Source organism: Vigna angularis, chromosome 3 (assembly GCF_016808095.1).
Source record: "Vigna angularis cultivar LongXiaoDou No.4 chromosome 3, ASM1680809v1, whole genome shotgun sequence".
In the NCBI taxonomy this organism is placed as follows: domain Eukaryota; kingdom Viridiplantae; phylum Streptophyta; class Magnoliopsida; order Fabales; family Fabaceae; genus Vigna; species Vigna angularis.
The window spans coordinates 647,723-673,925 of NC_068972.1; the positions used below are offsets into that span (position 1 = coordinate 647,723).

Genomic DNA, 26,203 nt, shown 5'->3' on the forward strand with positions numbered 1-26,203 from the left:
AGTAGAACAGTTTGCAAACAGACTTTTTGGCTTAACAAATTCATCAACTATCTAGAGTGAAATAATATAAAAAACACATGATACTTATCATTATATTTTTACACTTATATTTTTTATACTGATGTTAGTAGCCTTTTCCATTTATTTCATAACATTGTTATAGAAAATTTAAAAAATGCATTATACAATTTAAAATACTTGTATTCATAGTAGTTTTGAAAAGGTGTATACATATTTTTATATAAAAATTAAATTTTGATTTAAATAATCTAATGTAAATAAAGACAAAGTAAACATTGATAAGAAAATGAACAATTTACATAAATAGGGCGTGTAAGAAAATGTTTAACAAACTGATTCAAGATGAAAAAAAGGAGTAAGTTGAATAATAATAATAAATTCGATTTTGAATTTAAATAAAAATTACTTCATTTGGTAAAATTATATTGAACTTATTGAGATAATTTTACATTTAATTAAAAAATGTATTTTTTTTTTTCACTTCGCGCCACCAAATCTATTCGTGCCATCAGAGCAAATTTTATTAGTTTTTTTTTTCATTTCAGGCTAATATATATTGTGAAAAAAGGAAAAGAATTCATATATAAATATAGAATTATAGTACAAAGTATAATAAAAGGTAAACCCATTTACAATAGCAGAAGAAGCGTCTTCCAATCCAAACCCTGAAATGGACGACAGAGACAAATCCGAAAAGAGAAGCAGAGATCGTCACTCCGAACGCCATCGCGACTCCGATGACCACCGCGCTCGCGACTCCGACGACCACCGCCATCATCGATCAGACAGGCATCACAGGCGCGACCCCAAATCCAGGGACAGAGATAGGGATAGGGCTCATGACAGAGAAGGAAGCAAGGACAGAGATAGGGACAGGGATAGGGTTCAAGAAAGAGAGAGTAGGTCGAAGGTGAAACGCGATGAGGAGAGGGAAGATTCGGTGGAGCCGCGACACTCCTCGCACTCTCACAAGCGCAAAGAGAGGGAGCTCAGCGAGGAGAGAGACTTCGAGGATAGGAAAATTAGGGTTTCCGACGAGCGGAGGGAACGGAGGAAATTTGGGGATAAAGTAAAGAAGGAAGAACAAGAAGAGAAAGTAAACGGTGATGATAAAATCGGGGGCATACCTGAGGCCAATGTCAAGGAGGAAGTCACCAATGGCTCCCATGCCTCTGCTTCTTTCGAAGACGCTGCATCTGTCCAAAACGTGAGCTTATTTCCCCTATGTCAATGTTATTTTTTAACTAACGTTCTGATATTTCACAGCATTTTCTTTTAGTTTTCTTGGTTATAGATGAATTGCAATGTGCTTGGTTCCATAGTGTGCCTAATAAATTACAGAGTTGTCTGATTTCAGTTACTGCTTAATGAACTAGAATGGGATTGCTAGTTTACTTAACCAACTATCGATATGTAATTTGATCCTTTCTCTCTTTACCTAATTGCGAATTTTGTTTATGTTCTGTGTTTTCTAATTCCTTATCTTCTGTTAATTGATCGCTCCTGTTGGAATACTTGGAGAGGGACATACGTTCACTGGCGTTTTATCCTTGCTCTTTCAGGGTGCATTGGGATCATCTGCTGTGGCACCCTTGGCTGTGCCTGAGACATCTTTGACCCCTTCTTCTTCTTCTTCTTTTCCCATCAAGGTATCTTCGAATTTTACCACAAATGAAAATAAGGGTGTTAGTATTACCAGGTCTCATGAGGTTACTGGAAAATCTAGTACAGATGGGCCGTCTTCAACTGCTGGAAAGCCCGGAAGCTTCTCTATTGATGCACTAGCCAAGGCTAAGAAAGCTTTACAAATACAGAAAGAGTTGGCAGAAAAACTGAAGAAAATTCCTCAGGTACTTTAATGTTGCACATTTTATTGTCAGTTGGATAGTTATCGTTAATAGCCGCCAGAGCCAGACGGTACTGATATATTTTGTTGTTGCTATGCTTGTTCCTCCGAATGCATTCATTGCCATGCTTTTTGGTTGTGCAGTTGAATAAGAGTTCTACCCAAAATTTGCAAGGAGACTCAAAGTTGGGTTCAAAGGGTGAATCTACAGCGCCCTCTTCCATTGCTGGAGTCACATCAAAAACTTCCACCTCAACTTCTCTGGGCCCAGTTGCAAATATGTCAATTTTCCCATCAACTGCTCCTGCTACTTTTGCAAATTCTCTTGCTAGTGGCACTAGCGCTACTGGTATTGCAAATGTACCCAACCTTGAAGCTGTCAGGCGTGCTCAAGAGCTTGCTGCTAGGCTGGGATTTCATCCAGATCCACAATTTGCTCCTCTAATAAATACGTTTCCTGGTCATATTGTAACAGATGTTGCCATTCCACAGAAACCCACTAAGGCCCCTGTTCTTCGTCTTGATGCTCAGGGACGGGAAATAGATGAACATGGAAATGTTGTTAATGTGACTAAGCCCAGCAACCTTAGCACATTAAAGGTCTGGTGTTTTCTTAGTTGTTTCTTCGTATACATGTTATCCTTTTCTGGGATTCCTGTCTTAACTGTAGAATCTTTGTCTTATAACATTCCAGGTCAACATTAACAAACAGAAGAAAGACGCATTTGAAATACTAAAACCTGTATTGGATATCGATCCTGAATCTGATCCTTATTTTGATGAAAGGATGGGTATTAATAAAACAAAGCTTCTGCGACCGAAGAGGATGAATTTCCAGTTTGTGGAGGAAGGAAAATGGTCACGAGATGCTGAATCAATAAAATTGAAGGTACTGGAACAGAAAATGAGTAGAAAGAAAAGTCTTTGTTTGTTGATTGCATGTTAAACTGAGTCACGGGTTTTTGAGAGACTTGTCCTCTCCTCAAGAATGATCAATTCTGATACCACCATTCCAAATTCAATTGCTTCTTCTATAGTACCCACCTAATCAATGACTTATAGTCAGTTATTAGTTATTTCTTTTTGTTACAATGTTACAGGGCTTCATCCCATGATCCTCCTATATCTGCTTCTGTAGACAGACTCCCCTAATAGGGTGTCTCAGCTCCGTGTAATCTTTACCTGTCTATCCCCTTCTTGTAGTTCCGTATAATCTTTTCAGTTGCCTTGTATGTGCTTTGACAGCTTTGTCATTATTATTTGGCTTATGCAGAGTAAATTTGGAGAAGCTCAAGCAAAAGAGCACAGGGCCAAACAAGCACAGTTGGCAAAGGCAAAGGCTGCTCCTGATATAAATCCAAACTTAATAGAAATAACAGAGAGAGTTGTAATTAAGGAAAAACCCAAGGACCAAATTCCAGAAATTGAATGGTGGTAAGTTTATGACACAGCCTGAACTGCAGCTTTCTATTTGCGTTCATAAAAGGTTCATGATTGTTTTTTAGGGTGTTATTTGAATGTCACAAATTATAGCAATTTAGATTCAGCAAGTATACTGTATTTGGTTGGTTTAAGACTTCAAGTAGTTATGACCTTGTGTTCTTTTATTTCTGTTTATAATGATAACTATAATCATGTTAGAAGAAGATACAATGTGACAAACTGGAATAAACTAGTCGAGTAGTTTAAAAACAGACTGGTTGAATAGTTGGTAAATTGAATCTGACAATGAACATTTGACTCTGGGAATCTATTTGAGTGTGGTATTGTCTCATTTTATTGTGTCCGTTAACTATTTGAATTTAACAGGGACGTGCCTCTTCTGCATGCTGGAAATTATGGTGATATTGACAATGGAATCATAGGCGAAGATAAACTGAAAATGGAAAAGTTGACTATTTATGTGGAGCATCCTCGACCAATTGAACCACCTGCTGAGCCTGCCCCTCCACCACCTCAACCACTCAAACTAACTAAGCAAGAACAGAAGAAACTCCGGACACAAAGACGAATAGCTAAGGAGAAGGATCGACAGGAGATGATTAGACAGGGTGTCATAGAACCGCCAAAACCAAAGGTCAAGATTAGCAATTTAATGAAAGTACTTGGCACTGAAGCAACTCAAGATCCTACTCGGCTTGAAAAAGAAGTCCGTAGTGCAGCTGCTGAGCGTGAACAGGCTCACATAGATAGAAACATTGCACGCAAGCTTACTCCTGCTGAGCTGCGGGAGAAAAAAGAAAGGAAGCTGTTTGATGACCCAAATACACCGGAGACTCTTGTCTCTCTTTACAAGATAAATGATCTCTCACATCCGAAGTCCCGCTTTAGAGTTGATGTTAATGCTCAAGAGAACCGTTTGACTGGATGTGCTGTGATCTGCGATGGTATTAGTATTGTTGTGGTTGAGGGTGGAAGCAAGTCGATTAAGAGGTATGGGAAACTTATGCTCAGGCGTATTAATTGGAGTGAAGTTTCAAAAGAGAAAGAAGAAGATGAAGATTCAGATGATGATAAGACTGTCAATAAGTGTGTTCTGGTGTGGCAAGGAAGTGTTGCGAAACCCAGCTTCAATAAGTTCAGCGTTCATGATTGCATCACTGAAGCAGCCGGCCGTAAAGTTTTTGTGGATGCTGGTGTTCCTCATTATTGGGACTTAGCTGTGAATTACGTAGACGATGAAGCTGTTTGACATGTCTTAAAGTGTTTTTGTTCTTCGTTATTGGCCTTAATAAGGCCTTCTGGTGAGTTATCAGTTCTATAATTTGCATTTATCAGTGTTTTAAACAAAATAATACACACGACAGATCAATTAGTGGTGTAAGCCTTTTCGTGTTGGTTTGGATAGGATCCAGTCAAATATGTTAATGCTTGCCTGCTAACATTTGCTTAAATTTGAAGCCTTTGTGATTTGACTATGTCTTTATGTCTCCATGTCTCTGATTTGATATACTAATATTTTATTGATCTCCCTTCCTACATACCCTATTACCCACTGAAAAGCCGTTATTCATAATAGAAGGTGGCACGAGGGATTTTTGAAAAAGTAGCTGGTTGATTGAGTTGAATGAAGCCTTTTTGAACTTCAAACTTCTCAGCCTATTACTTGGTAGTTATACAAATGTCATTTTTCAGATTGATCATAATTGAATTAGTTATATTATTTTGGATTATGTTAATTTATTTTGTCAATTATCAAATCAAAAATAGCTTAAGAAGTTTCATAATGCTTAATTAGTAACCTGACAAATTGTTGTGCAAGAGATTAGTTTATTTGAATTTGTATAATTCGTATGACTTATTTCCAAAAGTTGGATCAAATTGTGATGTGAACACTCACTAATTATTTCCACAAAAAACTATTCCGGTGCCCTCTAACTTTTTAGCCACTGACTTAGAGATTTTGAAAAACGATAGTGAAATATTATAAATTAACGGTCTACTTTCATTCCATCTACAGTATCCACCCACCATCGCTTATTTATTGGCTGCCAAAATTTTCCCTTGTTGTTACTCAACAACCCTAACTATGAAGTCACTTTCCTAGTTTGAATATCAAAGTTCTAGAAACTGAAATATTATATATTTGAAACTGAAAAAACATTAACATTTACAACCAATTTTAGCTTCAATACATTTCAAAGCTTAAAACTGACGACTTCTAAGATACTGCACTTAATTTTTATTTGTTTTTTCAAAATGCAAATGGTATGAAAATTGAAGTTATCAATTCAGTTTTATGATATCTTTTTACATTTCACTTGAATATGTGATTTAACAACCAGCATTAAATATTTTTGTTTAACTAAATTCCATTTATTATGGAATATCAGTTTTCTCTGTAATTATTAAGAGATACCTAGCTTAAAGGTGGGAATATATCTACTTAAAAAACATTAGAAGCGACACAAGTTAGTGCAGACTATATATTTATATTTGAATGATAATAATTTTCATTATCTATTTGAATTATAGGGCTGGGTTTCATTTTTACTATTTCCAGTAATTATATTTTGGTATAATTTAAATCAAACGTAATTTTTTTTCGTATATATTTCTTTTAAATGTGTATGATATGATAATTTTATAAATTTGCAATTATTTCTTTATTAGGAATAAGATTATTGAAATGTTTGCTTAGGAAGCCTTTTTGGGAAAACAAAGTTTCTTGTTATTTGATACTTAAAGTGGTATATAATTTATAAACTAAGAGTTACAGTTTTTCCAATTTTGCTCATACTAATTTTTAAAAAAGAGGTTTTTTCTCTTCCTTTATTAACGTCTTCATTTTAAATAAATTATTATAAGCACGTACTTAATCAATTCACTTTTATTTTTTTTATGAAGCGTACTTTGTCTGATATGTAAGAGCAAATTTAAATATAAGTTTACTGATTTTTAATCATTATATGTCCACATATATAAGTATGCTTGTTATGCTATCAGAAACTTATTAACCAATCAATTAAGTTCCAATTTTTTTTTTTTTTTAACTTTCAATAAGTTCCTAATATTATATGCGTAGATTGCTATAGATGACCTATCAATAAATTTAAGATCTAATAATTTAACTTATCAGATTTCTAAATAAAAATTAACATGTTTTTATGACAAATGATGAGAGACATTTTTATAAATTTTTATAAAAAATTAATGCTATTTTCAATAAAAAAAATCAAGTAATTATTTAACTCATAAAATATTGATATCACATTCAACTCATAATGTTAAAAAAAAAATTATAATATTTTTCATATATTGCTTAACTTCCTATTTTTATTCAGGAGAATAAAACTCACACTTCTTAATTGAACTTCTTAGCATATATTATATTAAAGAAAGGGATCTTGGGGAAGAAGGTTAAACAGGAAAAAAAATGGCAGACTAGTTCCAAACGAGAAGAGAGTGGACCAGCTATGACAGTAACAATGTCTTATTTCTTACAAAGTACATCTTTTCTCCTAAGTTTGAATAAGCTTTCTATATAGTTTTCCTTCGGCCACCAAATTATAGACAAAGGGATCATAACCCAACAAGTAGGAACCAAACTATAGTTTTTTTTTCTCATATATTTGAATCGATCCAGCCTTATAGGTTGAGTGCAGATGCAGTGCCTTGCAGTGAAATCTGCAAGAATTTGATGAAGTCAAACATGTTTAGCACAATACAGCTAACTAACAACTTTATATTATACACGGTTTCGTAATTTCAATCATTTTTGCACGCCTTTGCATGTCTCTTCCTCCAATTTGTTTTAGTCAAATGATTCTTCCTCAGATATGATTCAATATATACACAATTGACCCGGAAGATATGGACCATATAGCTACATTAACCAAAATCATGTTGCAGAACTTCTATATAAGAGTATCATTTCATGGCCATGATAACCAACAACCATTAATCTTAAAATTCTTTGCCTTTTGCAATGGCCACTACAAATTCTCTCAGTGTGTCTTTTCCTGGCTTCAAACTAAAACTTTGTCTGACTCTGATTGCATGTGTAATTGGGGTTACTTCAGCTCAGTTATCTGCTAAATTCTATGAACAAAGTTGCCCTGGTGCTCTTGCCACCATAAGGAAAGGAGTGAAACAAGCTGTGCACAATGAGTTTCGCATGGGGGCATCCTTGCTCCGACTCCATTTCCATGACTGCTTCGTTCAAGCAAGTCTCATTTCTCTCTCAACACCATCATGTTTACGTATAAAAACTTTACATTCTAGATAATTCCTCCATGGTGCATTGCTGCATGCATGAGCTACAATTAATACTCTATATGCATTCAGCAATGTCTAGAATAATGATCACTCTCCAAACTGAATGAGTTTATATATAAACACTGAATATGAAAAGTGAGTGTGTTGGTTGAGAGAAAATCAATTGACATTGATCTGTTTTGTTTTGGTATTACAGGGATGTGATGCATCTGTGTTGTTAGACGACACGGATACTTTCACTGGGGAGAAGAATTCATTTCCAAATGCTAACTCTCTTAGAGGTTTTGATGTGATTGATAACATAAAATCAGAGTTGGAGAACATGTGCCAAGGTGTTGTCTCTTGTGCAGACATCTTAGCCGTTGCTGCGAGAGACGCTGTTTTTGAAGTAAGTACTTGCTACTTTATCTTGTTCGATTAAGGTTCATAGATATGTTGCAGAATTCAATGACATGCATTAAAAGAAAGTGATTTCTAAGATAAGTTGAAATCATCTCAGCTTGGTGGACCAAGATGGGAAGTACCATTAGGCAGAAGAGATTCAACCACAGCAAGTTTAGCCGAATCTAATTCAGACTTACCAGCTCCTTTTTTCGATCTCGATGGCCTCACCAGTGCTTTCGCCAAGAAAAATTTCACTGTCCAAGAACTAGTTACTTTATCAGGTAAACCACCACTGATATACAAAATAGCTTGTTGAAATGATTGATACGTTGGAAATTCGAGTTCGATAGAAATGAAAAAGTAAAATATTATACATTGAAAGACTCATTAATTCGTTGTCTTAAAGTTTTCTGTGGTGTAAATCTTTATATAGTTGAACTCATATATGTAGACCCAACATATCATATACAAAATAGCTTGTTGAGATGATTGTTGAAAATTCGAGTGTGAGTCACACATTCGATATGATAGAAATGAGAAAATAAAACCTATATAAAAATGAAAGATACGTTAAATTCGAGTCTTAATGTTATTTTAAAGAGTAATGTCAATTATGATTGGAGTCATATGTGTTTGTTTCTGTCTAGTGAACCTCCTCGATGGATGCAACACGATAAAGTATCGATCTTGATAAACTTCTTTTCTTGATGGTTCAGGTGGTCACTCAATAGGACTGGTGAGGTGTCGTTTTTTCAGAAAGAGGATTTACAACGAGAGCAACATCGACCAGACATTTGCAGAGGAAAAGCAACAAGAGTGTCCCTTCGAAGGTGGTGACGACAACTTAAGTGCTTTCGATTCGACCACTCCGTTCAAATTTGACAATGCGTTCTACAAGAACTTGTTGCAGCAAAAGGGTCTGGTCCACTCCGATCAACAGCTCTTCAACGGCGTCAATGGAACTAATAGCCCCACAAAGGATCAAGTAGTTAGTTATGCGAGAAACATGGCAAAATTCAAGAAGGATTTCGCAGCTGCAATGTTGAAGATGAGCATGATGACCCCACTTACTGGTTCAGACGGTGAGATCAGGAAAAAGTGCAGCCGAGTGAATCCTCCTTCAACCTGACCAACTTCATCTTCAATTATATGTATTCAATCAAATAAAGCCTTCTTCTTTCAACTGTAATCTAATGCAATTTCTTAACTAAAGTAATCAATGAAACATGAATTTCAAGTAATCAATGAAACATATATATGAAGATTCATGAAGTGAATGATTTAGTATATATTATCATAATTGCGAAGTTACCATTGTTTGTGAAAATTTAAGGATACTTGTTAACTTATTGTTTTAAAATTTTGAATAGAAAGTGATATTTAAAGAAAACATGAATAATATTTGTCATATGAATTTTATCGATGTGTATTTGGGTGACACTCGCATAAGTAAATTTCGTGACTCTAAATTTTATTCAAAAAAATCCTTTATTTAGTGTGACTCACGCATATAACCTAATATATGACAAATTAAATTAAAATAAGGGTGACTGCTTGCATGTGTTTGATTTTGAAGAAACTTAAAAAATGGCATAAATTTCCCAAAGCATATTTGGTGGCTTCAAATATATATTTATTATTGAAGCTAGATCATCAAATTCACTGAAAGATCTTTTCTAGGTTATATTATATTAGTATTATGAAGGCTTGTGTATTTGTGAAGAAACGCGTTTTTGCTTGATAGAGGGGCATTTTTTAAAACATTACAAGATTTTGACTTCTTTCTGATATATATTCACATTCATTTTACACGTTATAAAAATCAAATAATTATAAAAAATTAACTTTGATATTTGTAAAAAAATAATGTATTAAATAAATAAAAAAATTTATGTGTATCAAAATATTATTACTTAAACATGGGTATACGACAAATTCCAAGACTATTTACGGTTTTTCTATTTGAACTCCGTTATGTTCTTTGTAGGAAAATTTTACCCCTGAATTCAAATAAACAATTTCTCTTATCTCTTCTCTATTTTTTTCAATCTGAAAACATAATAACCTGTAGTTAGTGTTTCCTTCTAATCACTAAAACATAATCATTGAAAGAAATTAATTTTAAAAACAAAAAGGTATGTAATTTTAATGACCTATATATAGATAATGATGAGTAATGTAAAAAGATTAAGAAAAAATGTGTTTAAGACAATATCAGAAAAGAGAGAGAGAAAGTCGTTAATCTCACCAACTTTTCTTTGAATCTATCTATCAAAATATTATAATTACCTTCCTGTTATATGGTATCCTTAAATGGATGAGAAAAAGAGCATATTTTTAATTTACAAGTTATTAGAATACCTCTGCATTCTTTTGACTTTTTAGTGTGTATAATCAATACGTAAAATGATTAAATAGAAGAGAAATGCATGAACTCGGTAAATTTTTCAATAAAAGAGATACGAGTTAGCTCATAAAATTATTTATAAGTAAATAATCATAAGAATTTGATATTTTTTTTCTTTGTTTCTGAATATAACGTGTCTACATATTATTATAGCCACTTAAAAATATACACATTTGAATGGAAATTCGAATAAAAAGTAATTATTAGGGAAGAAAATATTTAATTTATTTTCTAAATAATTGTGGTTTAGTGTTAGACACACACTCTATATTAAAAAGTTAATATTTGTCTAAAACTTAGTTTGAATGGGGGAAGCGAGTACAAGGAAAAAGAAAATAGAGAAAAAAAAAATGAGAAGTGATGTTATTCGAATTAAAGAAAAGTAAAGAAATTTGAGAAAAAAAATAGTAAATATAATTAAAAATTAAAATAATTTTATTAAAAATTATTTTATTAATTTGCCATTGATTGAACTACTTAAGAAGGAAAGCATTATACGTAGTGTTAATGTTAGGCACACTCCATATTAAAAGTGCCGAGATTTTGCTTCGGTTGTGGTAGGAGTAGAAAGAAAAATAAAAGAGGAAAATCATAACGAGAATTGATTATGCTTGAATTAAGGATAAATAAATAAATAAATCTAAATGAAAAAGTAAATGAAAAGTTAGATATGATTGAAAAAAGAATTGTTGTAAATTAAATTATCAATTTTTGATTGGTATTGTATTTTATTAAGAACTTAGTATAAAATAAATTTGAATAATTGATAATTTCGAAGTAATTTATGTATGTAATGCGGAAACTACTGAGATGAATTTATTTAATTTTCTAATTATACATAAGCATATAAATAGTTGTTGATTTTGAAGTATTCATTAAAATCTAATTGAGTAATACAAAAAAGAGAAGAAATGAAAAATTACTATAAAAAAATAAAGAAATGATTTAAGAGTACACCATAGCTGAATGAATAAATTTTCTCAAACTAAACTTTTAATTGATAAATCAGTCTGACTCAACCTATTTTTTACATATCAACATCAAACCAAACTTAAATAATTGGATTAACGCACTTTGTCACACTTATCTTTATACATATTTCATCTCATAATTCTACTTTTTCTTTCCATATTTACAAAGCATCTCTCCTTTTTGTCTATGTAAATAATGAATTAACACATTCTTCATTCTCATCATTTCTCCTTACACAAGAAGAACGTTAAAAGAGATATAGTGATAGTATTCATTTTATGCCATTAATACAGCCACCATATGCCATTTCTGCCTAATTTCTTAATCACCCACTTTACTATTATTAACAAGTTACTGATATCAGGAAATTATTTTTTTGAATTTTTGCTGATTAGGTAAGAGAAATGTGTTGTGTTTCAAGTAATTGAGAATAAAAAGACTTCAGATTCTTTATTGGATTTTGTTAAAACTTGAAAATGAAATATTTTGAAAGCATGTCAGAAGAATAATAACAAAAAAAAATCCATCAGAAAATCCAAATTCAAACAAAAAAGTTAATATTTTTAAACAAGTTAAGAAGTTAGACCGAATATTTAAGATTGCATTGAATGCTTGATGGCGCCACCTTCCGTTTCTCATTCTTACCTACCCTTCGCCAACCCTCCCTCTTTAAATTTCCCATTCCTACATACACACTTCAACCCATATCAATTTCACTCACTCACTGCTTTACCAATGTCACTCTCTTCCGTAACCGCCGTAGACGTCGAAAACGTCACCTTCCCTCCCACCCTCAACCCTCCCTCCTCCGCCACCGCCTTCTTCCTCGCCGGTGCCGGCGTCAGGGGCCTCCAGATTCAAGACAATTTCGTAAAATTCACTGCCATTGGGATCTACCTCCAACCTAACGCCGTTCCTCTTCTCTCCGTCAAATGGAACGCCAAGTCTGCTCAAGAATTAACGGAATCCGTCGAATTCTTCAGAGACATCGTCACAGGTAATCAACCTATTACTAACTGAAAATACATATGTCTGGTCATTATTCCTTTTCAATTGTTATATCTAATTAAGAAGTTGTTTTCACTGAAAAAAATTAATTTTACATGTATTAAAATTAAATATTCTGAATAATGGTATAATCATATGACTATTGTGGCTGTAGTGTTCTGAAAATGTGCTGTAACATGTAATGGAACCTCTTTGTAAGGTTTAGATATGTGTTTTCAGTATGTGAATGCGAAGAAATTAAAGGATGTTCTGTTCACTGTTCAGGGCCGTTTGAGAAATTTATGCAGGTGACAATGATCTTACCCTTGACGGGGCAGCAATACTCAGAGAAAGTTGCAGAAAATTGTGTTGCCATTTGGAAGTCTCTTGGGATATACACTGATGCAGAAGCTCAGGCAATAGACAAGTTTGTTACTGTTTTCAAAGACGAAACATTCCCACCAGGCTCCTCTATCCTTTTCACAGTGTCACCCAATGGATCATTATTGGTTAGTGATTATGGTGTTCTAGCTGTTGTCATGCATCGATTTCACATCATGTCATGGTTATTCCTATAAATTAGCTACTCTTATCTATTTTTCTTACACATTATGTTGTTTCTAGAAATATTTGTACGTTTTTTTTTTCATTCTTTAATCAGAAATCTATATTGCAAACAGATAAGTTTCTCTAAAGATGGATCCATTCCAGAAGAAGCCAGCACTGTTATAGATAATAAACTACTTTCAGAGGCTGTGTTGGAGTCGATGATTGGTAAGCATGGCGTCTCCCCTGCAGCAAAACAGAGTTTGGCCACCAGATTATCTGAGTTATTCAAAGAGGGGGGTGTCCCTGAATCTCATAACTGATTTTATCACCATGATGAAAATCCTTTACCACTTTGGTGTGTTACCAATAAATAAGGGGAAATTTCAGATTTTCCTTGTGTTGTTATCCTTTGTTGTATAAGTTCTGAATTGTTGTATTTGATTTTTCGTTGTGAATCAACTGATTATGCTTAACTGTTTTGCATGCTTCAGGATTTCTGCTTATTGAAATCAAACAGTACATGAAATTTGAATGAAAAAAGTTGTGAAAAAGTAGTCAACTTAATTTGACTACCTTTATAATAAGTTTAAGAAAATGTCAATTGACTCAACTTTATTCGGGAGACATGGTCGTGGGTTGGCTAAAGAAGAATAAGATAAAAAAGGAAAAAAAAATGTAAAGTAATAATGCGCCTAAAGTTTAATTTTATAATAATTTAATAATGCATAATGATGAGAGTGATGAAAATGAAGATCATGGCAGTGCTAAAAATAGTAGTTTGATCAGGTCCATCTCATATATTATCAAAAATTAATAAATTGAAGGAAAAATTATATACTAAACAGAATGGACAAAAAGAACATTGTTTTTTCAATGAAAGTGATTACGCGATAATGGGCAACAATAGTATAAAAAAAAAGGATTACGAATGTCTGGTTTACATTATTCAGATTATGAATACATTTATTTAGATTAAGAGTAACACGGGAAGTGTACCACCAATGGCTGAGGAGACAACATTGTATATCTCATGCATTTCTCAGTTTTCACTCAGTCTTGGAATTGTCCTCTTTCAGAAACTCATAAAATCTTGTAGTCAAACTCTGTTTCAAAGCAGGAGAAACAGGAATCTCTCCAATCATAGTCTCCAGCACTGCCTCTGAAAGTGCTTTGTTCTCTATCACTGCATACTCATTTTCTGGAATCGTCTCATCTTTTGAGAAACTAAGCTGCAATTTGTGGAAGAAAAGAAATGTTGTAAACTGTATGTGTGCACAGGTTCATTATACTATGCAATTCCACAAACAGTTGGTGACTATACTAACCCCCAATGTTCCAGTGGGTGATTGCCTATAGAAAACAGTTGAACCTGGTGGGAAATGTTGATCCTTGAATGCATATCTGAATTCCTCGATAGCTTTTTCTTCTGCTTCACCGTAACTTCCATTGGATTTCATAAAGTTCACACAGTTCTCAGATACTTTCCTAACATATTCAGGTCCATCCAATGTTCTTACCTTTGACCCTCGAATGAATTTTTCAAAGGGACCTGATTAGACACATTCATTCAACAATTTTGTAAATGATGAAGTGACAATAATTCAATCGTATACAAGAATATAATGGTTGGACACGAGATTCAAATTATCTTGTACATGTTATAAAAATCAACAACAAACTATAAAAAAATCTCATTGAATATCTACCACGAATAAAGACATAAAAGAGAAGACAGAGCATTTCAATCTGAACTACTTACAATAATGGGGTTGAGTTTATGTACAGAATTGAATGTATCAAACAAAACTAATTGTATAATTCAAGAATGACACTATTGAAAAAGAAAAAGGCTATAAAAGACAAAATCCTGAGTCTCAGGTTGTCTTTAATGCATGTGCTAAGAAATTATTTAAATTTGAACCAATAATTTCATAGTAAAAGAGTTAATATATTATAAGCTCAGAAAATTACAGTCACATTAACTACTCTTTCAAAAAGGCCAACACAAACTCTCTAAGGTTATAGATTAAAGAATGAGTAACTTACTACTACCTAATTTTCTTATACACTTAAAGGAATTCAATATTTTTAAGATGCAGACAGATGACAATTAAATTTGACTAATATAAGATACAGTTTAAATTTAACTTCTCCATTGAACTTTTAGTAGTGTTTTCAAAATATATTAATGTATTAAAAAAATAATATTCAAATATATTCAAATACCAAAATCAGGAAACATCAATATATTTTGAAGTTAATAATAGTTATTTGGAAGAAGGAGATTAACAAGACACAATACCAATGACCTGGATTAAAGAATGAGTGATTCACTAATATCCAATTTTCTCACCCAAAAGAATTTGACTAATATAAGGTACAATTCCGATTTAACTTCTCCACTGGTTTTTTTAGTAGTGTGTTTTCAAAATATATTAATGTATTAAAAAAAATATTCAAATATCAAAAAGTGAGGAAACATCAATATATTTTTTAAGTTAATGATGAGTATTTGGGAAAAGTGGTTTACAAGGAAGTGCAAGTATCCATTTCTTGTAAAAAAGTTAAAATGAATATTTAATTTATATTTTATTAAGTTAAATTTAATTAAAATAAAAATTTATTTATTATTTATTAGGTTAAACTTAATTAAAATAAAATTTTAATTTATATTATATTTTATATTTTGTTTTGTAATTTTATTTATATATTATTTTAAAAATTTATAAATTTTTTAAAAATAAATTAGATATTCCTAATATTCACAAAAAAATTGTAAATATTTTTTAAACAAATATCCAATAAATAAAGTCAATGAATTATTTTTCTTCGGATACCCAACCGTTGTTATCCATGTTTAACTTTCTTACGTTCAACTTTCTTATATTCTTATATTCTTATATTTATTTAACTTGATATTCAAACTTGGATCTAGATTTTCAAATGTCAGAACAGAAAAACAATGAGTAACATATAAGTCAACGATGAAATTTGACCTTTGATGATATCTCTATAGAACTCAAGGGACTCCAATTCAGCTGCACTTTTGCCCTTCCATTTAGAACCGAGCCATGCAACAGCTTTCTCTTCCAAATAAACCCCAATTCCCGTGAACTTCACAAACTCTCCTTCAATATTCAACCCTCTAACTCCTAAACAAAATCAAATTGCATGTTAGATGGTAACTTGTCTGTTATCTCACATCATGTAAAAAACTGAGACTATCATCTGCAAAAACATGTCTGTCTTTTTTAAGAATCTGTTTAAGAATAAAATCTTAAAACATAAACCAATACTAAATGATGAAAAACATGATAGAATCGACCTGCTCCACCGAGGAAATAGGGTTTGGTCGAGGAAGGAGGTGTTACAAACGCAGGGAATTCAAGGAACTCAACAGTGACTGCTGTGGCCATTGTAAGAGCAACAAATGGAGAGTGTTGTTTGTGTTCTGATTTCTTCAAGAAATCAGATGCTTTATATAGAAGCCATAGGTTCATTTTTTTTTTTCAACTCTCATTACATTTTTTTAAACAAACCAATCTCTTTACTCAATCAATATTAATTAAAAAAACTGATGGTAGAAAAAATGGATCACGAGCTTTTAAATTAATATAATTTGTGGTTTGGTAGTGAAATAACATAATCACCTATCCCGTCAAATGAGACAACTCCTGACCCAGACTGCCTCAAGAAAATTATGATATTTTAAACTAGGACTACTAATAATTATCATTTTATAATTCACTATAAGGTTAAATTTTTTATATTTATAAAGAAAAAAGAGAGAGTGAATAATAATAAATTGGTGTAAAAACATTGTGTCTGTCAAAGAATCATTGTGCATTTTTATTTTTCTTTATTAATAGCTAGCAGTTATCTATATTTTTTATTGTTTGTGTTTCTTATCTTGCTAGAAAAAATAAATATCATTTTATTGTTCCACGGACCGAAATCTCATTCAAGATAAATTAAAAAATGTAACACTTTAATAAAAAAGTATCAGCCACTCTACTAATATTTTTTATGGATTAAATATGTTTTTAGTTGAATATGTTTTTAATTCTTCAACTATAAAGTGATTTTGCTTTTGTTTTTTATTTTAAACTTTGTAAGCTTTGGTCTTCCAAAACTAATACCTTTAAATTTAATATGATGTGGCTAACGGTCTGCGACACATGATACCAGCTTTCACAGTAATCTTGTGCCACGTTCATGGTGTGCCACTATTCACCACCCTCTTCTCCTTCTCTCCTCCTCACCACCATCTTCCCCTTCAACTTCGTCCTCAGGCAAGCCCGCCACCACCAACCTCTCGCGCAAGCCGCCGTCGCCAACCATGACAAAACTCAACCCTAAATCGCGCTCCAGAGAAGAAACCCATCCACGCATATCACAACGCCATTGAAATTTACTACCTGAATCACAGTTGTTCAAGCAACAAAACCTTCGCTCCAAACAGCACCTACGAATCCAACCTCCCAACCCTCCTCCCGTCCCTATCTTCCCATGCCACCACTGCACTATTCTTCAACACCACATCGGTTGGTGGAGACGGCAAGGAAACCATTTACATCTCCTTCATGTGTCGTGGCGATGTTACCAACCACCTGTGCCAAGAGTGCATCAGAACTGCAGCCCGAAAAATATCCCAAGTGTGTCCCAACGCATTGCCCGAAAAATATCTTCCCTCCCTCCTTTCATCACTCTTTCTAACGCATTGCCTTTTTCTTTTTTTCCTTTTTTCTCTATGTTTTTATTTTGCAGTTTCAGCAACACTCCGTAATGGGTATTACAGGGATTCCTTTATCTTGCTTGGTCCTGCCTCATCCCGTTTGATTACAACCAGTTCTGTTTTTGTGAAGCAGCTTCAAGTGTCAAGCAAGGATAAAAATCAAGTCTTTGTTCACACTTTCAATAAGAAGCCCGAGTTGAGCTCCCAAACTAATTGGACGGCGTCGGATTTTCCCTTTTTTCCAGATTTTCTCCCTCAGGTATGATAAAAATCAAGTATTTTTTCCAGATTTTCTCCCTCAGCTAACGAAGAAATAAAAGAAGTTTTTTATTTTCTGCGAAACAACTTACAATAGTTGAAGAACGACCCACTAGATTGTTGTAGACGGAGAGAACGAGGATGAGAGGCTTTCCGGAGAGGTGGCGGAGGGCAGCGGAGGTCGCCGAAGGGCGGTGGAGGGCGGCGAGGCTGAGGTGAAAGGCCGAGGCAGAGGCGATGGTGTCGAGGGTGGAGGTCGAGAGAGGGAGGAGGGTCGTTAGCCAGTTGAGACTATTTTTACATATTTTCAATTTTTACCATACCGTTACACACGTCAGATTAAATTTACCGATGTTAGTTTTGAAGGACCAAAAATTATTATTTCTTTAAAGAGAGGGATGAAAGCCTACAAAATTTAAAATAGGGACGAAAAACAAAATCACTTCATAATTGAGGGACTAAAAACATATTTAACTCTATTTTTTTTTAATCACATGTAAAATTTTAATCTTAAAAAACATAAAATAAAATAATAATTTCACTCAAACTCATTCTTGAAATGTTATCGGGTGTTGTGATTCACTAAGAAACAATAAAAAATAGAAGGAAAAAAATAGATGATAGAAACAAAACAAATATATAAAAAACGAAGAAGAAAAAAAAATAGACTTATTAATAATTTAAAAAGCAGCCAGTGATGTCAGCATGTTAATTATCATCTATTTCCTCTTTTCTTTCTCGATCTAAATTCGGAGTGAAAATGATTTTTTGTTTTCATGAGAACAAGTTTTGAATATTATGCAGCACAACTGGTCGTGATTTGAAAAATTGCTAAGGACTGTAGTGGCAACTGGCAAAAGAAGTGGATTTGTCTACTCTCACCCACAGCGACAAGATATTTTTTACCCAAGAGTACATATAGACTAAAGAATTATCTCCATAACAGATTCTCTCGGACAATTATTTATACAGATAAAAAAAATTAGTTCAAAATTTAAGTTTTAGAAATATTTATTAAAATTTAATGTTATCTATATAAATATTTAGCACATTATATTGTCTAAATAAAGAGGATATGTAGTTGAATTTAAAGTTTATTTCTTAATATAATATCAAACTCATATTAATATATTTTGAAAAAAATTATTATTTGTTAAAGATATTATTCTACCTATTATTCAATTATTCACTAATATCTAATAATACATTTGAGATGTCTATGTGTTAGGAGTGATAAAACACGGTAACTTAGCATGATTAAGTTTGATATGACTTTGTTTACAAAAAACAGGTTAAATTAGGTTGATCCGGCAATGTAAAACAGGTTGACATTTACAACCTGGCTTGTCAAGCTGCCAAGTTAGATTAAATTTTCTGATATAATCAGATGACCTTGAAACATAATCTTAAAGCATGAGATGAAGACGTACATGGAAAAAAAATATAAAGTATGATAGATTCACTAAAGAGTTTAAATTTTTAACACTATAAAATTATTCCTAACATTTATACTATTGTACTTAATATTTATTTAGAGATCTATACTAATGTACTTAAAGTTACACTATTTTTTGTTCTTATCTTTTATAAATACAAAAATCTATTATTTTATAATCACTTTTTTTATAATAAATATTAATGTGTGTAACCAATACTTTTTTACTTTATGCCAAATTATTTCCATGCATTCTCCATGACAGTTATTTGGGTCATTTTCTTAATTTTCTAATTCTCCGTCATTTACATCAAAAGAAAATCTCTGTTATTTATTGCTAACATGGTACAAAATCCGTACATATTCATATTATTTCATTGACTGATCACAACCATCTTTTGGTTTGGAGAAGGCTGTTTAAATTACACATATAAAACGTATACACGTTGAAACTCAAACTCAGATCTTATTGATTTGATAAAGCAGTAGAAATACATTAGCAGAAGATGATGGAAAACAAGAATATTTGAAAAACTCGAGTTCATAATGTGTGATCCTCAATTTTCAGAGTATAATGCCGTCGTTCAATACCGCAGGCAATCGTGAAGCCAAACTGCGTTTCAAGTCAGGGGAGACAGCGTGTTCTCCGATCATAGTCTCCAATACTGCAGCCGATACAGCTTTGTTCTCTATAACTGCAGCCTCTTCTGCTGGTATCGATGCATCTTCAGAGAAACTAAGCTGTAAGGGTTCATAAAACAAAACATTATTGTTCAACTATTTCAAAGGAACAAAAACATGTTTAACGTAGGAATTATTACTAAATTAGGTAAAGTAAGAAATAGACTGACCCCCAAGATTCCATCCGGTGATTGCCTGTAAAAAACAGAGGCACCAGGTGCAAAATTGACCTTCTTGAAGGTTTCTGCAAAGTGTTCAATGGCTGCAGCTTCAGCATCACCATATGTTCCAACAGACTTCAAGTGTGCAACGCAGTTTTCCATCACCTTCCTTGAGTATTCTGTGCCAGTCAATGGCAGAATCTTCGACCCTCTTATTAGCTTTTCAAAGGGTCCTAAAAATACAATAAAAACACGTCTCAACACCATACCCTAGCGCCGGGAAAAAATAATTTAAATATATTAAATTATTTGAAAACTGTACGATTTTATACTTAAAAAAAATTAATCTATTTTAATTAAAAACTAAACTTATTATATTTTTAGTGCAGTTAATTTTCTATCACTCCTCCATTTTCATTTTCTCCTAAAACGTAAATTAGATAAATAATTCTATCGAAAATCCAACCTAAGTATATCAATCTTAACTTATTTTTTATTTGTTTAAAAAATTAATATTTTTAAATATTTAACATTTTTAATGTTTTTAAGTAAGATTCTTAGTTATATTTTTATTTTAATATTAAAATAGAAAGTATCAAGTAATATAATTAAAATAAGAGTTAAGTTAAGATAATTTAATTATGTTTTGATGCATAATTTAATTAATGTTTTTTCGTCAACTAATACAGGTAAGATAATTAATTGTAAATTCTTTGATTTTATACTTTATTTTAAAGTTTTTATATTATTGATTTTAAATAAACGTTACTTTTTAATAAATTGTATGCATTCATTATTTTATACATGAAAAAGGATTAATGAGACATAGTGTGTTTAATATATTATAAAAGAAATATTTTCGTATAAATTTTGAATTTTCCGATAATAAAATTAATGATTATTATTTTATTGTATATAATTTTAATATATTATAGTTTATAATTTAAAAAATAAATAAAATTATTGATTATCGATTAGTATTAGTAAATTAGCAGTTATACAATTTAGTGTAGTTTGATAAAAAAAAGTAGTTTAGTTCATTTAAATTACTTTTTACATAAGTCAACACAAACTAATTTTTTTAGTTACTGCATATTGTAATTTAGTTTAATTCATTTTGTTCACCTACACTGTTCTTTTCAACTTCCTCTAACTTATCAAATCGAATCATTTTACTCACATCATTTACAAAAACAATTTTATATCGACTTTTAGGGTTTAAGGTTCATGATTCAGGGTTTAGGATTCAAGATTTATGATTCAGAGTTCAGGTTTTGAGATTCAAGATTTATGATTTAGGGTTCAGGATTCAAAGTTCAAAGTTTAAGATTCAGGATTCAGGATTCAGAATTCGGAATTCAGGGTTCGGAATTCAGAACTCAGAGCTCAGAGCTCAGAGCTCAGAATCCTTCAAAACTCAGGATTCAGAGCTCAGGATTCAGAGCTCAGAATTCAAAACTCAAGATTAGGGTTCAGAGCTAAGGATTCAAAGCTTACACTTTAAAGTTCAGAGTTTAAAGTAAGTTTAGAGTTAAATATCAGAGTTTAGAATTCATAATTCAGAGTTCAAAATTCGTAATTGAGAGTTTGAAGTTTAGAGTTAAATCTCAGAGTTTAGAATTCAAAATTCAGAGTTCAAAATTCAGAATTGAGAATTTAAAATTCAGAGTTCAAAATTCAAAATTCAAAGTTGAAAGTTAAAAGTTTGGTTTTCACCTGAGATGATATCTCTGTAGAAGTCAAGAATCTCGATCAACTCTTCTGAAGGCTTACCCTTCCACTTAGCGGCGAGTGATGCCACTGCTTTATCCTCCAAGTATACTCCGATGGCCGTAAACTTTATGAATTTCCCCTCAATCGTCAATCCTCTCTCCCCTGCATCATAATTCATCTCTTATATATATATATATATATATATATATATATAGGTCAATTCAAATACACAGAATATTATACATAAATAGAGGAAGTTGTAGAACCTGCGCCGCCGAGGAAATATGTTTTTCCGGTGGCCGATGAAGTGACCACCGCAGGGAAGTGGAGGAATTCCACCTGAACGTCGGTGATCGTCGGTGCTGTGGCCATTTTCAAACTCTGTTCTGTTAATGGCATGACAATGCAAGAATGCAGAAACTTATATAGGAAGGGACGCCTATGTCCAGTAATAAACTTTTTCTTTTTCTTTTAATCTATGTCGACTAAAAATAAAAATTAATAAATATTTAAATGTAAATTTCCTCCTACAAACTAATTTTATAAAATAAATATTTTTTAACATATTTTAAATGAATTTTTATTAATATTATTCAATTTTCATCTTTTTATGCTCTTCACATATTTATCCATCCCATACTTTTTTTAATTTAACATTTTTATAACAAAAATTATCTTAAATGACATTTCTATTATATCTTGCCGATGCATATTCCAACTGAATATCAGAAAATATTTGTAGAGCTAATTAATTTATATCCAGTATATATATATATATATATATATATATATATATATATATATATATATATATATATATATATATATATATATATATATATATATTGACAAGTTTTAATTAAAACGTTCTCAAAATAATAAACTTAAAATATACTTAACTTTCGTTAATGTGAAAAGTATAAACTTGGAGTATACTATTTAATGAACAAGTTAATTATTAGTTCAATAACTATTTTATTTAATCATTAAATAAAATTCACTAATTTATGTCATCATCACAATAGGTTTGAAAATTTTGAGAAAATAAATTTCCAAGACTTAATCAATTATTTGACCACTTTCCTTTAATATTCTCGTGATCTTTGATTTTATATAAAATATTTGAAAAGGAAATTTATTGATATTAAATTTAATTAACTCCTTTGGTAGTATTTTTTTGAATTTAGTTATCACTTTAAAAGTTCATTTACCTAACTCGTATTTATTCAGTGAACATGACACTTCGTTCTTATAGATTCAATTATAAATGTTTTGTTAAGAAGTAACAATACTCTAATACATAATTTTTATTTTATTTTATTTTATAAATATAAAAAATAAAATTTGTTATGATTATTTATTTCTATAATATATCTCAAATGAATGTCTGACATGGAACATTCTATATATTGTATATGCTAAAAGCATAAAGACACTACTGACTCGTGTTTATCTTCTCCTTTCTCACCTACCCACCTAACTAGCAGACTTAAAAGAAAATAATAGCAAAATAAAATAAAAAAAGGAGCCAAAATTGACTTGTATGAGTGTGAGGGTCATTTGATTATTATGTTATGTTAGAAAAATCCACACATATCTCACCTAACATCTCACGAAAAAAAAACACGTGTCCTTAAGCAGATTAAAAGTATTAAAACATTATTTTAATTAAATACAGATCCATTAAGATATCATAAGCAACATACAGTTATGTATCATGATCACAAAATCAATTCCTTAACCAGTAATTATAAGATACTGATTATTCTTGTGTCAGAACAAAACCCTTAATAAGTAACCCCTTCGCCAAACCTAATAAACAATAAATGTTTTGGACTAAAAAATAATAATTTTTTTATCCAGAGAATATTCGAATTTATATACTCTAATTAAATATTCGAGTTTATATACATTATTTTAATTAAATACAAATCCATGAAGATATCATAACCAACATACATTTATGTATCATGATCAGAAAATCAATTCCTTAATTAACCAATAATTTTAAAATATTGATTATTCTTGTGTCAGAACAAAAACCCTTAATAAATAACACCCTTGACCAAACCTAATAAACGATAAATGTTTTGGGCTAAAAAATAATAATTTTTTTATCCAGAGAATATTCGAGTTTATATACTCTAATACGTATCCGTTCTAATCAAAATAAGATCGTAATGGAGCGCAGAAAATGTGATTTGTAATTTTAGGAATTTGAAAATATAAAAATCAGATTTCACATTTTTCTGTTACGTTCAACGATTAATTTTTTAACAAGTAAAAAGGATATAAAGATTATTACTGTAGATTTTTGCGTTTCGAAATAAATATATAAAAACTCACTTGTCTTGCTTTTTATGTGGTGAGTTTGGCCAGCATTATCCCTCTTTCGTATTTTATTTTTACTATATTTTGTCTAAAAACGTAAAGGGGTCGATTTGATTCACAATTCGCGCTTTTAACCTTAATTCATTTCTTAAATAAGTTTTTTTTATCGGCATATTAAATAATTAAGTTGAAAAATAATTCAACTTCCAAAACCCATTTAAAATGGATGATGATAGTTTTGATTTATTATAACATTTTAACTAACTTAAAAACAATTACGATAACATGATATTTTAAATTACAAATATTTTTAAAATATTTTATTAATTATAAATTAACTTTTACTTAATTTTGATTATTTATATCTTAATATGTCTATTAGGATTCAACTTTACTTTAATTGAATCAATTTAATTAAACTTAGTTTTAACTTAATCTAAAATTGTTTCATATGGATTTGATTTTTTATTGATCAAATTGATATGATTTTCAATACGAATGAGTACTTGACTTGGATCAAACTCAGTCTTATTTATTTTGATACAAGATTAACTAATCAATATTTGTTTTCAACCTGATTTAACTAGACTTAAACCTAACTTAATTTTATTAACATAGATCTAATTCAACTTATCCTAACATAACTATCTCAATCTGATTTGAGTTATCTTAGACTCAACTTAATCTATCTTGTCGTAACTCTGTGCTTAACTTCACTTGAGTTGATCTATTTTTATTTAATCTATATTTTTTATTTGTTTTAGTTTAACCTAGTCTCATTTTAATAAAAATGATATCAGCTTAACTTATATATATATATATATTTTTTTCTTTTTTCATTTTTAAATATATTCTTACTTAAAACAATGAGTGATGGGTTGGTGTTCACAGAATTTTTGTTGTCATTACCTTAAAAACTTTTTCTTATACAAACTTTTTATTTTGTTGAATTATTTATTCTAATCAATGTAAGTTAGAACCATTTTTTTAAGATGAGTCAAATCGACAAATTCACCTTTTAGCAAATGGGTAAAGAAAGAAATAATTAATGATAACTATTTTTTTTACTAGAAGTGATGTTTTTCATAATTTATAATATCATATTTTAATATACTTTTAATTAAATACCAACATATTTGATTTGAATAGTATTCACTGAATCATTTCATTTTATATGGGTTTACGGACTAACTTATCATATGTTTCAGGTCTGTACTATGATGTTTCTTTTCCTTAAAATTATTTTTCAAAACATAATTCGTTAATTCTAAAACATTATTATTTAACATTTTCAACTCATCCACAGTCTTAAACTTTCACCATAAATTAACATGACACTCTGTACCCAACTCCCCTAATAATATGGTTAAGAATGTTTGACACGCCACATTACAGCTTTTATATTTCAAAAATTCCAAATGGTATTTTTTCTTTATAAGAAAATAAAAAATATGAAAACAACAAAGTTCAAAATGCTAACAAAAACCTTTGTAATAACAACAAACAAGCATTTACATCAAAACATATATGTAGTATCCATCTCTGTTATCTTTAGCATCATAATACGACCCAATTCAAAATTGAAGTCCTAAAAAATATAGTAAATTGAGGTTTATTTTAAATAAGATGTTGCATAATTATGTAAATACCTAAAAAAATATCATACATTCACAAATTAATTCGTTTGCAATCTCATTCTTCATTTCTGAAATGAGAAAAGATAACACAAAGTTTAAACAAAAATATATCGCAATGGATATTTCTTAAGTTTTTCACAAATATCGAGAGAAGTTTTTTCTTCAATTTTTTTACCATAACTTAAGCACAAATTTAAGTTCATAGAACAAAACCATTGAATACACATTAGTCGTGTGAGCCTAACAAATTGAATTCTTAGTTATTACCCTAATAAACACACAAGGACCTAGTTAACATCTAATTAATTACCACAAAGAAATAACTTGTCAAATTATTTTTTAAAAAATTATATTTTTACACACATAAA

General features: G+C 31.0%; 5 protein-coding genes across 5 annotated transcripts; 3 read left to right on the forward strand and 2 right to left on the reverse strand.

The window, feature by feature from the left end:
* Window positions 1-629: 629 nt before the first annotated feature.
* On the forward strand, window positions 630-4,785 carry LOC108325854 (protein RDM16). Its single transcript, XM_017558951.1, has 6 exons — window positions 630-1,228; window positions 1,584-1,871; window positions 2,012-2,467; window positions 2,562-2,756; window positions 3,141-3,301; window positions 3,677-4,785. Exons 1-6 carry the CDS (start codon window positions 692-694, stop codon window positions 4,557-4,559), a joined length of 2,520 nt encoding a protein of 839 aa, XP_017414440.1. The 5' UTR covers window positions 630-691; the 3' UTR covers window positions 4,560-4,785.
* A 1,875-nt stretch (window positions 4,786-6,660) lies between these two features.
* LOC108325857 (cationic peroxidase 1) lies at window positions 6,661-9,241 on the forward strand. The gene is made up of 4 exons (XM_017558955.2): window positions 6,661-7,532; window positions 7,782-7,973; window positions 8,085-8,250; window positions 8,686-9,241. The coding sequence occupies exons 1-4, from the start codon at window positions 7,296-7,298 to the stop codon at window positions 9,096-9,098; spliced, it is 1,008 nt and encodes a 335-aa protein (XP_017414444.1). The 5' UTR covers window positions 6,661-7,295; the 3' UTR covers window positions 9,099-9,241.
* Window positions 9,242-11,976: 2,735 nt separating this feature from the next.
* On the forward strand, window positions 11,977-13,357 carry LOC108325855 (chalcone--flavanone isomerase). Its single transcript, XM_017558953.2, has 3 exons — window positions 11,977-12,345; window positions 12,621-12,844; window positions 13,016-13,357. The coding sequence occupies exons 1-3, from the start codon at window positions 12,084-12,086 to the stop codon at window positions 13,202-13,204; spliced, it is 675 nt and encodes a 224-aa protein (XP_017414442.1). The 5' UTR covers window positions 11,977-12,083; the 3' UTR covers window positions 13,205-13,357.
* Window positions 13,358-13,793: 436 nt separating this feature from the next.
* On the reverse strand, window positions 13,794-16,346 carry LOC108325856 (chalcone--flavanone isomerase 1B-2). Its single transcript, XM_017558954.2, has 4 exons — window positions 16,210-16,346; window positions 15,881-16,036; window positions 14,210-14,433; window positions 13,794-14,113 (listed from the first exon to the last, which is right to left on the reverse strand). The coding sequence occupies exons 1-4, from the start codon at window positions 16,298-16,300 to the stop codon at window positions 13,931-13,933; spliced, it is 654 nt and encodes a 217-aa protein (XP_017414443.1). The 5' UTR covers window positions 16,301-16,346; the 3' UTR covers window positions 13,794-13,930.
* A 3,270-nt stretch (window positions 16,347-19,616) lies between these two features.
* On the reverse strand, window positions 19,617-22,314 carry LOC108326022 (chalcone--flavanone isomerase). Its single transcript, XM_017559248.2, has 4 exons — window positions 22,134-22,314; window positions 21,871-22,029; window positions 20,164-20,387; window positions 19,617-20,053 (listed from the first exon to the last, which is right to left on the reverse strand). Exons 1-4 carry the CDS (start codon window positions 22,264-22,266, stop codon window positions 19,877-19,879), a joined length of 693 nt encoding a protein of 230 aa, XP_017414737.1. The 5' UTR covers window positions 22,267-22,314; the 3' UTR covers window positions 19,617-19,876.
* Between the last annotated feature and the right edge of the window lie 3,889 nt (window positions 22,315-26,203).

What these genes read in the sequence shown, in the direction of transcription:
- LOC108326022 (XM_017559248.2), bottom strand. Translation starts at nt 22,266, where the DNA reads ATGCCATTAACAGAACAGAGTTTGAAAATGGCCACAGCACCGACGATC. An exon ending in ATATTTCCTCGGCGGCGCAG is followed by an intron (nt 22,030 to 22,133) that starts GTTCTACAACTT and finishes ATTATGATGCAG; the next exon opens with GGGAGAGAGGATTGACGATT. An exon ending in CACCGGATGGAATCTTGGGG is followed by an intron (nt 20,054 to 20,163) that starts GTCAGTCTATTT and finishes GAACCCTTACAG; the next exon opens with CTTAGTTTCTCTGAAGATGC.
- LOC108325855 (XM_017558953.2), top strand. Translation starts at nt 12,084, where the DNA reads ATGTCACTCTCTTCCGTAACCGCCGTAGACGTCGAAAACGTCACCTTC. An exon ending in CTTCAGAGACATCGTCACAG is followed by an intron (nt 12,346 to 12,620) that starts GTAATCAACCTA and finishes TTCACTGTTCAG; the next exon opens with GGCCGTTTGAGAAATTTATG. An exon ending in CACCCAATGGATCATTATTG is followed by an intron (nt 12,845 to 13,015) that starts GTTAGTGATTAT and finishes TATTGCAAACAG; the next exon opens with ATAAGTTTCTCTAAAGATGG.
- LOC108325856 (XM_017558954.2), bottom strand. Translation starts at nt 16,300, where the DNA reads ATGGCCACAGCAGTCACTGTTGAGTTCCTTGAATTCCCTGCGTTTGTA. An exon ending in CTATAGAGATATCATCAAAG is followed by an intron (nt 14,434 to 15,880) that starts GTCAAATTTCAT and finishes GTGTCTAATCAG; the next exon opens with GTCCCTTTGAAAAATTCATT. An exon ending in CACCCACTGGAACATTGGGG is followed by an intron (nt 14,114 to 14,209) that starts GTTAGTATAGTC and finishes CACAAATTGCAG; the next exon opens with CTTAGTTTCTCAAAAGATGA.
- LOC108325854 (XM_017558951.1), top strand. Translation starts at nt 692, where the DNA reads ATGGACGACAGAGACAAATCCGAAAAGAGAAGCAGAGATCGTCACTCC. An exon ending in ACGCTGCATCTGTCCAAAAC is followed by an intron (nt 1,229 to 1,583) that starts GTGAGCTTATTT and finishes TTGCTCTTTCAG; the next exon opens with GGTGCATTGGGATCATCTGC. An exon ending in ATTCCAGAAATTGAATGGTG is followed by an intron (nt 3,302 to 3,676) that starts GTAAGTTTATGA and finishes TGAATTTAACAG; the next exon opens with GGACGTGCCTCTTCTGCATG.
- LOC108325857 (XM_017558955.2), top strand. Translation starts at nt 7,296, where the DNA reads ATGGCCACTACAAATTCTCTCAGTGTGTCTTTTCCTGGCTTCAAACTA. An exon ending in TCCATGACTGCTTCGTTCAA is followed by an intron (nt 7,533 to 7,781) that starts GCAAGTCTCATT and finishes TTGGTATTACAG; the next exon opens with GGATGTGATGCATCTGTGTT. An exon ending in AGAACTAGTTACTTTATCAG is followed by an intron (nt 8,251 to 8,685) that starts GTAAACCACCAC and finishes TTGATGGTTCAG; the next exon opens with GTGGTCACTCAATAGGACTG.